The sequence below is a fragment of the Melopsittacus undulatus genome, unplaced genomic scaffold (assembly GCF_012275295.1).
Source record: "Melopsittacus undulatus isolate bMelUnd1 unplaced genomic scaffold, bMelUnd1.mat.Z mat_scaffold_514_arrow_ctg1, whole genome shotgun sequence".
Lineage (NCBI taxonomy): Eukaryota > Metazoa > Chordata > Aves > Psittaciformes > Psittaculidae > Melopsittacus > Melopsittacus undulatus.
In genome coordinates, this window is record NW_022994383.1 from 1 (window position 1) to 15,187 (window position 15,187).

General features: G+C 53.0%; 2 protein-coding genes across 2 annotated transcripts; one reads left to right on the plus strand and one right to left on the minus strand.

Annotated features, from left to right (window-relative positions):
• Positions 1-1,550: 1,550 nt before the first annotated feature.
• On the minus strand, positions 1,551-9,326 carry LOC117438637 (rRNA 2'-O-methyltransferase fibrillarin-like; the record flags this gene model as incomplete). Its single annotated transcript, XM_034074077.1, is given in 8 exon segments — positions 1,551-1,596; positions 2,919-2,948; positions 2,950-3,032; positions 3,109-3,241; positions 5,302-5,472; positions 6,411-6,505; positions 7,852-8,016; positions 9,266-9,326. Coding segments are annotated over 8 exon segments (784 nt in total), but the record flags the coding sequence as incomplete, so codon positions are not given.
• A 1,486-nt stretch (positions 9,327-10,812) lies between these two features.
• On the plus strand, positions 10,813-14,669 carry LOC117438638 (cytochrome c oxidase subunit 6B1-like). Its single transcript, XM_034074078.1, has 4 exons — positions 10,813-10,946; positions 13,008-13,116; positions 13,916-14,016; positions 14,490-14,669. The coding sequence occupies exons 1-4, from the start codon at positions 10,851-10,853 to the stop codon at positions 14,541-14,543; spliced, it is 360 nt and encodes a 119-aa protein (XP_033929969.1). The 5' UTR covers positions 10,813-10,850; the 3' UTR covers positions 14,544-14,669.
• Positions 14,670-15,187: the final 518 nt, after the last annotated feature.

The window sequence follows — 15,187 nt, forward strand, 5'->3', positions numbered from 1 at the left end:
GTCTATGCAGTTGGCTGGATGGGGGCAACCAGTGAGTCCAGGACTGGGACTAACTGGGAACCAGTGACTCCATACTGGGATTAACGGGAACCAGTGACTCCATACTGGGAACTAACTGGGAACCAAGTGACTGCAGACTGGGGATTCAAAGACCCGCGAACACGGCCTCTGGAGCGGGCCGTCGAGTCTATGCAGTTGGCCTGTAGGGGGCACCAGTGAGTCCAGACTGGGAGTAACTGGGAACCAGTGACTGCAGACTGGGAACCAGGGACTCCAATACTGGGACTAACTGGGAACCCAGTGACTGCAGACTGGGAACCAGTGACTCCATACTGGGAACCAGTGACTTCATACTGGAAACCAGTGACTGCATACTGGGATTAACTGGGAACCAGTGACCCCATACTGGGGATCAAAGGACCCGCGAACAACGGCCTCGGAGCGGCTGTTGAGTCTATGCAGTTGGCCTGCAGGGGGGCACCAGTGAGTCCAGACTGGGAGTAACTGGGAACCAGTGACTCCATACTGGGAACTAGACTTCATACTGGGAACCAGTGACCCCATACTGGAGACCAGTGACTCCATACTGGGACTAACTGGGGACCAGGTGACTTCATACTGGGACTAACTGGGGACCAGTGACTCCATACTGGGACTAACTGGGAAACCAGTGACTCCATACTGGGGGCTAACTGGGGACCAGTGACTCCATACTGGGAACTAGACTTCATACTGGGAACCAGTCACTTCATACTGGGGCTAACTGGGAACCAGTGACTCCATACTGGGAATCAGAGACTCCATACTGGGGACTAACTGGGAACCAGTGACTCCATACTGGGACTAACTGGGAACCAGTGACTCCATACTGGGACTAACTGGGAACCAGTGACTCCATACTGGGACTAACTGGGAACCAGTGACTCCATACTGGGGATCAAAGACCCACGAACACGGCCTCGGGAGCGGCCGTCGAGTCTATGCAGTTGGCCTGCAGGGGGCACCAGTGACTGCAGACTGGGAGTAACTGGGAACCAGTGACTGCAGACTGGGATTAACTGGGGACCAGTGACTGCAGACTGGGAACTAGACTTCATACTGGGAACCAGTGACTCAATACTGGGGACCAGTGACTCCATACTGGGACTAACTGGGAACCAGTGACTCCATACTGGGAATCAGAGACTCCATACTGGGACTAACTGGGAACCAGTGACTCCATACTGGGAATCAGAGACTCCATACTGGGGAACCAGTGACTCCATACTGGGGACCAGTGACTCCATACTGGGAATCAGACTCCATAATGTGGGAACAGTGACTCCATATGGGGATCAGTGACCCCATACTGGGAACCAGTGACTGCATAATGGGACTAACTGGGGACCAGTGACTCCATACTGGGACTAACTGGGAACCAGTGACCCCATACTGGAGACCAGTGACTCCATACTGGGACTAACTGGGAACCAGTGACTCCATACTGGGGATCAAAGACACCATACTGGGACTAACTGGGAACCAGTGACTCCATACTGAGGATCACAGACCCGCGAACACGGCCTCGGGAGCCGCCGTCGAGTCTATGCAGTTGGCCTGTAGGGGGCACCAGTGAGTCCAGACTGGGAGTAACTGGGAACCAGTGACTCCATACTGGAAACTAACTGGGAACCAGTGACCCCATACTGGGAACCAGTGACCCCATACTGGGAAGCAGAGACTCCATACTGGGAATCAGAGACTCCATACTGGGAACCAGTGACTCCATACTGGAACTAACTGGGAACCAGTGACCCCATACTGGGAACTAGACTTCATACTGGAGACCAGGGACTTCATAATGGGAAGCAGTGACTCCATAATGGGGACCAATGACTCCATAATGGGACTAAACTGGGGGACGAGTGACACCATACTGGGGACCAGTGACTCCATAATGGGGACTAGTGACTCCATACTGGGAACCAGTGACTCCATACTGGGACTAACTGGGACCAGTGACTCCATACTGGGGGACCAGTGACTCCATACTGGGGACCAGTGAGTCCATGATAGGGGACTAACTGGGAACCAGTGACCCCATACTGGGAATCAGAGACTCCATACTGGAGACCAGGGACTCCATAATGGGAAATAGAGACTCCATAATGGGAACCAGTGACTCCATACTGGGACTAACTGGGAACCAGTGACCCCATACTGGGAATCAGAGACTCCATAATGGGGACCAGTGACTCCATTACAGGACTAACTGGGAACCAGTGAATCCATACTGGGAACCAGTGACTTCATACTGGGAACCAGTGACTTCATACTGGGAACTAGACTCCATACTGGAAACCAGTGACTCCATAATGGAAACCAGTGACTCTATACTGGGACTAACTGGAGTCCAGTAACTCCATACTGGGGACCAGTGACTCCACAATGGGGAACAGTGACTCCATAATGGGGACCAGTGACACCATACTGGGACCTAATTGGAGTCCAGTAACTCCATACTGGGGGACCAGTGACTCTATACTGGGAACCAGTACACCCCATACTGGGAACAAGAGACTCCATACTGGGGACCAGTGACCCTATACTGGGGACCAGTGATGCTGTTATGGAAACCAGTGACTCCATACTGGGGACCAGTGACTCCATACTGGTGACCAGAGACCCTGTACTGGAGAGCAACCGGTTCCCAGTACCTCATTACTTGCTTCCCAGTGTCCCATTACTGGCCCATACTGGTTCCCAGTAACCAGTGCCAGGTTCCCAATACCCTGTTCCTGCTTCCTATGCCTCATTCCTGCTTCCCATATCCCATTCCTGCTTCCCATTGCCCATTCCTGATACCTGTTACCCCATTCCTGCTCAATGCTGATACTCAGGGCTTCATACTGGTTTGTACTGGTCCATACTGGTGTTACCTTAATGGAGATGATGAAGTGCCCCCCCCCTCCGCAGGAAGTGCTGTGCATTGAGCGCCACGATCCGGGTCTGATCCGGCTGGGCCACATCCGCAAAGATGACATCCACCATCCCTATGGATACGGGTATGGATAACGGGATCCCATAGCAACCGGAGCATCCTATGCGTTGCTATGGCAACCAACTGACCAATCAGCATGCGGTACTTGTGGGGGTGCCGAGCATCCTCGATGACTGGGATCACGTTGGTCCTCTTCTTGGCCACGTTGATGAGATCCCGACCGGAGCGATGGGAGAATTCCACAGCGTAAACCAGACCCTCCTGGGAATGGGGAGGGATATAGGGACATGAGCCATAGGGAATCAATGGGGTCATCAGTATCCCTATGGACATAGGGACATCACCCATAGAGTATTAATGGAGTCCTCAGTATCCCTATGGATATGGAAACATCACCCATAGGGCACCCATGGGGTCCTCAGTATCCCTATGGATATAGGGACGTCATCCATAGGGAATCAATGGGGGTCATCAGTATCCCTATGGATATGGGGATGTTATCCATAGGGAATCAATGGGGTCATCGTATCACTATGGATATGGGGGACATTACCCATAGGAATCAATGGGGTCATCAGTATCCCTATGGATACATCACACATAGGGTATCAATGGCAACCTCAGTATCCCTATGGATATGGGGATGTCACCCATAGGGAATCAATGGGGTCATCAGTATCCCTATGGATATAGGGGACATCACCCATAGGGAATCAATGGGGTCATCGGTATCCATGTGGATATAGGGATGTCATCCATAGGGTATCAATGGGGTCATCAGTATCCATATGGATATAGGCATGTCACCCATAGGGTATCAATGGGGTCATCGGTATCCCTATGGATATAGGGACAATCACCATAGGGTATTAATGGAGTCCTCAGTATCCCTATGGATATGGAAACATCACCCATAGGGCACCCATGGGGTCCTCAGTATCCCTATGGATATAGGGACGTCATCCATAGGGAATCAATGGGGTCATCGGTATCCCTGTGGATATGGGGATGTCATCCATAGGGAATCAATGGGGTCATCAGTATCACTGTGGATATAGGGACATGACCCATAGGGAATCAATGGGGTCATCGGTATCACTATGGATATGGGGACATGAGCCATAGGGAATCAATGGGGTCATCGGTATCACTATGGATATAGGGACATGAGCCATAGGGGATCAATGGGGTCATCGGTATCCTTATGATATAGGGGCGTCATCCCATAGGGAATCAATGGGTCATCGGTATCCTTATGGATATGGGGATGTCACCCATAGGGAATCAATGGGGTCATCAGTATCCATATGGATATAGGGACATCACCCATAGGGCAATCCATGTGGTCCTCAGCATCCCTATGGATATGGGGACATCACCCATAGGGCTTCAATGGGGTCCTCAGCATCCCTATGATCCATACATCCCTATGATCCATCCATCCCTATGATCCATACATCCCTGTTATCCATCCATCCCATTCCCATTCCCTACAGGCCCCACGATGTCGGACAGATGGGATAACGGTTGTCCTGGATGCCGCTCCTGTTATCCATCCATCCCTATGATCCATACATCCCTGTTATCCATCCATCCCTATGATCCATACATCCCTGTTATCCATCCATCCCTATGATCCATACATCCCTGTTATCCATACATCCCTATGATCCATACATCCGTTATCCATGCATCCCTGTTATCCATGCATCCATGGTGTCCTCTGTATCCCTATGGACACTGTTCCATCACCCATAGGGCATCAATGGGGTCCTCAGCATCCCTATGATCCATACATCCCTATGATCCATCCATCCCTATGATCCATCCATCCCTATGATCCATACATCCCTGTTATCCATACATCCCTATGATCCATCCATCCCTATAATCTATACATCCCTGTTATCCATACATCCCATTCCCTACCGGCCCCACGATGTCGGACACATGGGATACGGTTGTCCCAGATGCAGCTCCTGTTATCCATACATCGCTATGATCCATCCATCCCTATGATCCATACATCCCTGTTATCCATACATCCCATGATCCATACACCCCTATGATCCATACATGCATCCATGGTGTCCTCAGTATCCCTATGGACACTGTGCCATCACCCATAGGGCATCAATGGGGTCTTCAGCATCCCTATGATCCATGTATCCCTATGATCCATACATCCCTATGATCCATCCATCCCTATGATCCATCCATCCCTGTTATCCATACATCCCATGATCCATACATCCCTATGATCCATCCATCCCTATGATCCATACATCCCATGATCCACACATCACATTCCCATTCCCTACCGGCCCCACGATGTCGGACACATGGGATACGGTTGTCCCGGATGCAGCTCCCAGGTACAGGACCTTGGCTCCAGGCTGGATATGGATCTGGTCGATGCCTCCCAGTATGGCCGCGGCCAGTTTGGAGCGGAACGGGTTCCAGGCGCGATATTCCACCTTGGAATCCCCGTCCTAGGATAGGGACACGTGTTATGGATACCTGGAGGTTCCCAGTATGACCAGTGACACTTCCCAGTGCGACCAGTGGCACCAGTGGGGAGATGGAGAAGGTCCAATAAGGGCCTTCAGGTATCCCAGTGGATCACAGGCTCTCCCAGGTGATCCAATCCTGATCCCAGGTTATGCCAGTGACCTCCCAGTCTATCCCAGTCCATCCCAGTCTATTCCAGTTCATCCCAGTGACCTCCCAGTCTATCCCAATCTATCCCAATGCCCTTCCAGTCTATCCCAGTGCCCTCCCAGTCTATTCCAGCCAATCCCAGTGCCCTCCCATTCCATCCCACTCCCCCTCCAGAGCATCCCAGTGACCTCCCAGTCTAACCGAGTGCCCTCCCAGTCTATCCCAGTGTCCTCCAGTCTATCCCAGTCTGTCCCAGTCCATCCCACTGCCCTCCCAGTCTATCCCAGTGCCTTCCAGTCTATCCCAGTGCCCTCCCACTCTTATCCCAGTCCGTTCCAGGTCTATCCCAGTGCACTCCCCGTCTATCCCAGTGCCCTCCCAGTCTATCCCAGTGCCTTCCCAGTCTATCCCAGTGCCTTCCCAGTCTATCCCAGTGCCCTCCCAGTGACCTCCCAGTCTACCCCAGTGCCCTCCCAGTCTATCCCAGTCCATTCCACTGCCCCTCCCAGTCTATCCCAGTGCCTTCCATTCTATCCAATGCCCTCCCAGTGCCCTCCCAGTCTATCCCAGTGCCTTCCATTCTATCCCAATGCCCTCCCAGGCCATCCCAGTGACCTCCCAGTCTATCCCAATGCCCTCCCAGTCTATCCCAGTGCCCTTCCATTCTATCTGAAGGCCATCCCAGTTTATCCCAGTCCATCCCAGTGCCATCCCAGTCTATCCAGTCCATCCCAGTGCCCTCCCAGTTTATCCCAGTCCATCCCAGTACCTCCACTGAGATCCTCTTCTCCCCATAGACAGACTCTCCAGGCACCAGGTTGCGGGTGACCAGCGCATCCTCCCGGCCCCGGCAGATGAACACCCCTGGCAGGGGACACAGGTGAGCCCCAGTACATCCCAGTCCATCCCAGTCCCTCCCAGTCTATGCCAACCCCAGCCCAGTCGATCCCATTCCCCTCCCAGTCTATCCCAGTCCAGCCCAACCCCATCCCACTCTACCCCAGTCTATCGCAGTCCATCCCAGTCTAGTCCAGACCCCTCCCAGTCCATCCAAGTCTATGCCAACCCCATCCCAGTCCATCCCAATGCCCCCCCAGTCTATCCCAATCCCATCTTAACCCCACCCCAGACTATCCCAGTCTATCCCTGTCCATCCCAATCCTATCCCAGTCCATCCCAATCCCATTCCAGTCCATCCCAATCCCATTCCAGTCCATCCCAATCTATCCCAACCCATCATAATTCCCTCCCAATCTATCCCAGTCCATCCCAACCCCATCCCATTATATCCCAGTCTATCCCAGTCTATCCCAACCCCGTCCCAGTCTATCCCAGTCCATCCCAACCCATCCCAGTCTATCCCAATCCCATCCCTGTCCATCCCAGTCTATCCCAGTCCATCCCAACCCCATCCCATTCCAGCCCAGTCTATCCCAGTCCATCCCAACCCCTCCCCAGTCGCATCCCAGTCCATCCCATTATATCCCAGTCCATCCCAATCCCATCCCAGTCTACCCCAGTCCTTCCCAGTCTATCCCATTCCATCCCAGTCTATCCCAGTCCATCCCAACCCCACCCCAGTCTATCCCATTCCATCCCAATCCCATCCCAGTCTATCCCAGTCCATCCCAATCCCATCCCAGTCCATCCCAACTCATTCCCAGTCTATCCCAGTCCATCCCAACCCCATCCCAGTCTATCCCAGTCCATCCAGTCTATCCCAGTCCATCCCAACCCCCTCCCAGTCCATCCCAGTCTATCCCAGTCCATCCCAACCCCATCCCATTCCATCCCAGTCCATCCCAACCCCTCCCCAGTCGCATCCCAGTGCATCCCATTATATCCCAGTCCATCCCAATCCCATCCCAGTCTATCCCATTCCATCCCATTCTATCCCATTCCATCCCAATCCCATCCCAGTCTATCCCATTCCATCCCAATCTATCCCAGTCCATCCCAACCCCTTCCCAGTCTATCCCAGTCCATCCCAATCCCATCCCAGTCTATCCCATTCCATCCCAATCTATCCCAGTCCATCCCAACCCCTTCCCAGTCTATCCCAGTCCATCCCAACCCCTTCCCAGTCTATCCCAGTCCATCCCAATCCCATCCCAGTCCATCCCAACTCATTCCCAGTCTATCCCAGTCCATCCCAACCCCATCCCAGTCTATCCCAGTCCATCCCAGTCTATCCCATCCCATCCCATTACCTGGGTGCCTATGTGGCTCCACCGTCACTTTCTTGCCCCCCCGGAAGCCGCCTCTGGAGGCTCCGCCCCTCCCTCCTCTGGCCCCGCCCCTTGCACCGCCTCGGCCACGCCCCCTGGGGCCGGCCCCGCCCCCTCGGGCCCCGCCCCGGGGCTGGAACCCGCCTCCTGCAGAGCAATGGGATCCAATGGGAGGGACTGGGAAGGGATGGGGAGGGACTGGGATGGGATTGGAATGGACTGGGATGGATAAGGATGGGATTGGGATGGACTGGGATGGATAAGGATAGACTGGGATAGACTGGAAGGGGATTGGGGTAGACTAGGATGGACTGGGATGGAATAGGATGGGATTGGGATAGACTGGGATGGAATAGGAGGGGATTGGAACGGACTGGGATGGGATTGGAATAGACTGGGATAGACTGGAAGGGGATTGGGGTGGACTGGGATGGAATAGGATGGGATTGGGATAGACTGGGATGGACTGGGTTATAATGGGATGGACTGGGATGGGACTGGGATAGACCGGGACATACTGGAAGGGGATTAGGGTGCACTGGATAGACTGGGATGGAATAGGATGGGATTGGAATGGACTGGGATGGAATAGGATGGGATTGGAATGGACTGGGATGGAATAGGATGGGATTAGGATAGATTGGGATGGAATAGGATGGGATTGGAATGGACTGGGATGGGATTGGGATAGACTGGGATAGACTGGAAGGGGATTGGGGTGGAATGAGATAGACTGGGATGGGATTGGGATAGACTGGGATGGAATAGGATGGGATTGGAATGGACTGGAAGGGGGTTGGGGTGGACTGAGATAGACTGGGATGGACTGGGATGGGATGTGGATAAAGTGGTATAGACAGGGATGCAATAGGATGGGATTGGAATAGACTAGAAAGGGATTGGGATGGAGTGGGATAGACTGGGATGGAATAGGATGGGAATGGGATAGACTGGGATGGAATAGGATGGGAATGGGATAGACTGGGATGGAATAGGATGGGACTGGAAGGGGATCAGGATGGACTGGGATAGACTGGGATGGACTGGAAGGGGATTGGGATGGACTGGGATGGGATTGGGATAGACCGGGATATACTGGAAGGGGATTGGGGTGGTCTGGGATAAACTAGGAGGGAATAGGATGGGATTAGAATGGACTGGGATGGACTGGAAGGGGATTGGGAGGGACTGGGATAGAATAGGATGGGATTGGAATGGACTGGGATGGGATTGGGATGAAGTAGGATACACTGGGATGAAATAGGATGGGATTGGAATGGACTGGAAGGGGATCAGGATGGACTGGGATGGACTGGGAGGGGATTGGAATGGACTGGGATAGACTAGGAGGGAATAGGAATGGATTGGGATGGACTGGAAGGGGATCAGGATGGACTGGGATAGACTGGGAGGGGATTGGAATGGACTGGGAGGGTCAGGGGCTCTCCCAGCTCCATACTGGGAGCACTGGCAAGGTCCCCGCTTACCTCGGCCCCCCCGGAAGCCGCCGCGTCCCCCCCCTCGGGGGCTGAACCCTGTGGAACCAGTGTTAAACTGGGAGCACTGGGAGCACTGGGAGCACAGGGCTGCAGGCTCCCAGTATTCCCAGTTTGCCTCAAGCACCCCCCCCCCCCTGCTCATCCCAGTTCCCCAGCCCCATCCCGTTCCCTCCCATTAGATCCCATTAGATCCCGTTAGATCCCATTCCCACCCCATTCCCTCCCATTAGATCCCATTAAATCCCATTAGATCCCATTCCCATCCCATTCCCTCCCATTAGATCCCATTAAATCCCATTAGATCCCATTCCCATCCCATTCCCTCCCATTAGATCCCATTAAATCCCATTAGATCCCATTCCCATCCCATTCCCTCCCATTAGATCCCATTAAATCCCATTAGACCCCATTCCCATCCCATTCCCTCCCATTAGATCCCATTAGATCCCATTAAATCCCATTAGATCCCATTAGACCCCATTCCCATCCCATTCCCTCCCATTAGGTCCCATTCCCATCCCATTCCCTCCCATTAGGTCCCATTCCCATCCCATTCCCTCCCATTAGATCCCATTAGACCCCATTCCCATCCCATTCCCTACCATTAGACCCCATTAGATCCCATTAAATCCCATTAGACCCCATTCCCATCCCATTAGATCCCATTAGACCCCATTCCCATCCCATTAGACCCCATGAGATCCCATTAGACCCCATTGGATCCCATTAGCTCCCATTAAACCCCATTAGATCCCATTAGACCCCATTCCCATCCCATTAGACCCCATTAGATCCCATTAGACCCCATTGGATCCCATTAGCTCCCATTAAACCCCATTAGATCCCATTAAACCCCATTGGATCCCATTAAACCCCATTGGATCCCATTAGCTCCCATTAAACCCCATTAGATCCCAGTTTATCCCATTAGATCCCAGTTTATCCCAGTCCATACCTGGCCTCATCCCACGTGTTGCTCCGACAACACCGGAACCGGAACTGCCTCCCCTAAGCCCCGCCCCCGTACGTACGTCATGACGTCATCCAGCGCCGCCGGGTCCTAGTGCCCGTCTGCGGCACCGGGGGGGGGGGGGGAAGGGATTTTGGGGTGAAAAAGGGGGAATTTGGGGTTTCTGGGGCAATTTTGGGTCAATTCCGTGTTATTTTGGGTCAATTTCGTGCAATTTTGCGTCAATTTCGTGTTATTTTGGGTCAATTCCGTGTTTTTTGGGTCAATTTCGTGCTAGTTTGGGTCAATTCCGTGCCATTTTGGGTCAATTTTGTGCTATTTTGGGTCAATTCCGTGTTATTTTGGGTCAATTACGTGCATTTTGGTCAATTCCGTGTATTTTGGGTCAATTTCGTGCTATTTTGGGTCAATTCCGTGCTCTTTTGGGTCCTCCAAGCCATGGCGTGGCCCAGGCCTCTTTGGGGCCGCTCCCTCCCCCTCCGCCGTCTCTATGGTTCCCCCCATTGAAGTCTATGGAGCGCCCTCGCGTTACGTCACTTCCGGCGCCGCTCTGCGCTTCCGCTGCGTCTCGGTGGTTCCGGCCTGAAAGTGACTTTGAGCGGAGACGGGTGAGGAACTGGGATGAACTGGGATGAACTGGGAGCAATGGGAGCCCCATTGGGATCAATGGGAGCCCATAGGGATCAATGGGAGCCCCATTGGGATCAACGGGAGCACCATTGGGATCAATAGGACCCCCATTGGGAGCAATGGGGGGGGGGGCACTGGGACAGACTGGGAGCAATGGGAGCGCCATGGGATCAATTGGAGCCCCATTGGGATCAATAGGACCCCCATTGGGATCAACGGGAGCCCCATTGGGAGCAATGGGGGGGGGCACTGGGACGGACTGGGAGCAATGGGAGCCCCATTGGGATCAATTGGACCCCATTGGGATCAATAGGACCCCATTGGGATCAATAGGACCCCATTGGGAGCAATGGGAGCCCCATTAGGAGCAATGGGGGGGGCACTGGGACGGACTGGGAGCAATGGGAGCTCCATTGGGATCAATTGGACCCTATTGGGAGCAATAGGAGCCACATTGGGAGCAATGGGGGGGGGCACTGGGACGGACTGGGATCAACGGGAGCGCCATTGGGATCAATTGGACCCCCATAGGGATCAACGGGAGCCCCATTGGGATCAATGGGGGGGCACTGGGACGGACTGGGAGCAATGGGAGCGCCATTGGGATCAATGGGAGCCCCATAGGGATCAATGGGAGCACCATAGGGATCAATGGGAGCACCATTGGGATCAACGGGAGCCCCATTGGGAGCAATGGGGGGGGCACTGGGACGGACTGGGAGCAATGGGAGCGCCATTGGGATCAATGGGGGGGGGCACTGGGACGGACTGGGAGCAATGGGAGCCCATTGGGATCAATAGGAGCCCCATTGGGAGCAATGGGAGCCCCATTGGGAGCAATGGGGGGGGGGCACTGGGACGGACTGGGAGCAATGGGAGCGCCATTGGGATCAATTGGACCATATTGGGATCAATAGGACCCCCATTGGGAGCAATGGGGGGGGGCACTGGGACGGATTGGGCTCAATGGGGCCATTACTGGGAGTGCCCAGTGGGGTTACTGGGAGCACTGGGGGGTATTAATGGAGGCTGAGAGTATTTATTAGCCCTAATAAGCTTAATTAACCTATTAATTGCCTTACATTAGTCATTAGAGGGGGGTAATTAGGCCTAATGGCTATTAATTACCCCGGGGGGGTATTAATTACCCCAGGGAGGGTATTAATTGACCCTAATGGGTATTAATTACCCCGGGGGGGTATTAATTGACCCTAATGGGTATTAATTACCCCGGGGAGGGTATTAATTGATCCTAATGGGTATTAATTAGCCCATTATGGCTTAATTAACCCATTAATTATCCTTATTAAGCTTCTATTGCCACTTCCATAGGGGGGCATTAATGCAACCCTAATGGCCATTAATTAGCCCATTAATTAATGGGGTTAATTAATTAATGGGGGTCTTAATGGCAAGGGGGTTAATTAATGCTATGGCTCTTAATTAAGGCTATGGGGTATTAATTACCCTATTAGGGATTAATTAACCCCATTAATAACCTGTTATTACCTTTATATTCACCTCTTGCTTTAACCCCCCCATAGAGCAGTAATGACCCCATTAGGGCAATTAATGGGGTTATAATGGGAATGGGATGGCAATGGGATCTAATGGGATGGGAATGGGGTCTAATGGGAGGGAATGGGATGGGAATGGGGTCTAATGGGAGGGAATGGGATGGGAATGGGGTCTAATGGGATGGGAATGGGGTGGGAATGGGAGGGAATGGGATGGGAATAATGGGGTCTAATGGGAGGGAATGGGATGGGAATGGGAGGGAATGGGATGGGAATAATGGGGTCTAATGGGAGGGAATGGGATGGGAATGGGATCTAATGGGAGGGAGTGGGATGGGAATGGGATCTAATGGTAGGGAATGGGATGGGAATGGGCTCTAATAACCACCCCAATAAGCCATTAATACCCCAAGGGGGGCTATTAATGAAGGGGGGTAATTAATCCCTGTTAATTGCCCCCATGCCATGGGGGGGCAGTTAATGAGGGGGGGGGTAATTAAGCACCATTAATTGCCCCCCTAGGCCATGGCTGAGGACATCCAGGCCAAGCTCAAGCGCTATAAGACTGCCCCATTCGACAGCCGCTTCCCCAACCAGAACCAGACCAAGAACTGTTGGCAGAACTATGTCGGTAGGGACCCTATAGACCCTATGGACCCTATAGATCCCTATAGATCACTATGGACCCTATGGACCCTATAGATCCTTATAGATCCTATGGACCCTATAGACCCTATGGACCCTAGAGACCCTATGGACTCTATAGACCCTATAGATCCCTATGGACCCCATGGACCCTATAGACCCTATAGATCCCTATGGACCCCATGGACCCTATAGACCCTATAGATCCCTATGGACCCTAGAGACCCTATAGACCCTATGGATCCTATAGACTCTGTAGACCCTATAGACCCTATGGACCCTATAGATCCTATAGGCCCTATGGACCTTATAGAGCCTATAGACCCTATAGATCCCTATGGACCCTATAGACACTATAGATCCCTATGGACACTATAGACCCTATAGACCCTATGGACCCTATAGACCCTACGTACCCTATAGACCCTATAGATCTCTATGGACCCTATAGACCCTATGGACCCTTTAGATCCTATAGACCCTATGGACCCTATAGATCATATAGACCCTATGGATCCTTATAGGCCCTATGGACCCTATAGACCCTATGGACCCTATAGACCCTATAGATCCCTATAGACCCTATGGACCCTATAGACCCTATAGATTCCTATGGACCCTATAGACCCTATAGATCCCTATGGACCCTATAGACCCTATAGATCATATAGACCCTATGGATCCCTATGGGCCCTCTAGACCCTATGGACCCTATAGACCCTATGGACCCTATAGACCCTATGGACCCTATAGACCCTACATATAACCCTAATTCCCATCCATAGATTTCCATCGGTGCCAGAAGGCCATGGCAGCCAAGGGGGCGGATGCGGCCCCATGTCAATGGTACTATAGGGTCTACAAGTCCCTGTGCCCCACTTCGTGGGTGAGTAGGGGGCAATGGGGTGGGGGGGGTGTGGGGAGCAGGATGGGGGACCTATGGGGATCAATGGGGGGGGGGTTCTGCTTTGGGGTTCTCTTGGTGTCCCTATGGCCATCAGGGTCTCCAGGGTGACCCCATGATCTATGGGTTCCTCTTGGTGTCCCCATGATCTATAGGTTCCTCTTGGTGTGTCCATGGTGTCCCCATGGCCATCAGAGTGTCCCCATGATCTATGGGGTCCTCTTGGTGTGCCCATGATCTATGGGGTCCCCATGTTATCCCCATGTTATCCCCATGTTATCCCCATGATATTCCCATGTTATCCCTATGATATCCCCATGTTATCCCCATGTTATCCCCATTATATCCCTATGATATCCCCATGTTATCCCCATGTTATTCCCATGTTATCCCCATGATATTCCCATGTTATCCCTATGATATTCCCATGTTATCCCCATGTTATCCCCCTACAGGTGACCACATGGGACGAGTACCGTGAAGAAGGCATCTTCCCAGGCAAGATCTGAGCACCTCCAACCCCAAGGAGGTGACACTGGTGTCACTGTGGTGGTGTCATCCCATATGGGTCACTATGGGGCTGGATGGGGCAACCTTGTCACCCACTTGGTGGCCAATAAAGGGTTTAACTGGTCCATGGAGTGCTTATGGAAGGGGTGGAGGGGGTCCTATGGGGTGGTTGGTGGCCCTATGGGGGTGGCTGGTGGCCCCATGGTGGTGGTTGGTGGTCCTATGGGGGCGTTTGGTGGTCCTATGGTGGTGTTGGGTGGTCCTATGGTGGTGGTTGGTGGTCCTATGATGATGGAGATGACCCCATGGTACTGGTTGGGTGGCCCCATGGTGCTGGTTGGGTGGCCCTATGGTGGTGTTTGATGGCCCTATGGTGGTGGAGATGACCCCATGGTACTGGTTGGGTGGCCCTATGGTGGTGGAGATGACCCCATGGTACTGGTTGGGTGGCCCAATGGTGGTGTTTGGTGGCCCTATGGTGGTGGAGATGACCCCATGGTGGTGGTTGGGTGGCCCTATGGTGGTGTTTGGTGGCCCCATGGTGGTGGAGATGACCCCATGGTACTGGTTGGGTGGCCCTATGGTGGTGGAGGTGACCCCATGGTGCTGGTTGGGTAGCCCCAGGGTGATGGAGATGACCCCA

What these genes read in the sequence shown, in the direction of transcription:
- LOC117438638 (XM_034074078.1), top strand. Translation starts at nt 10,851, where the DNA reads ATGGAGCGCCCTCGCGTTACGTCACTTCCGGCGCCGCTCTGCGCTTCC. An exon ending in CTGTTGGCAGAACTATGTCG is followed by an intron (nt 13,117 to 13,915) that starts GTAGGGACCCTA and finishes TCCCATCCATAG; the next exon opens with ATTTCCATCGGTGCCAGAAG. An exon ending in CCCTGTGCCCCACTTCGTGG is followed by an intron (nt 14,017 to 14,489) that starts GTGAGTAGGGGG and finishes ATCCCCCTACAG; the next exon opens with GTGACCACATGGGACGAGTA.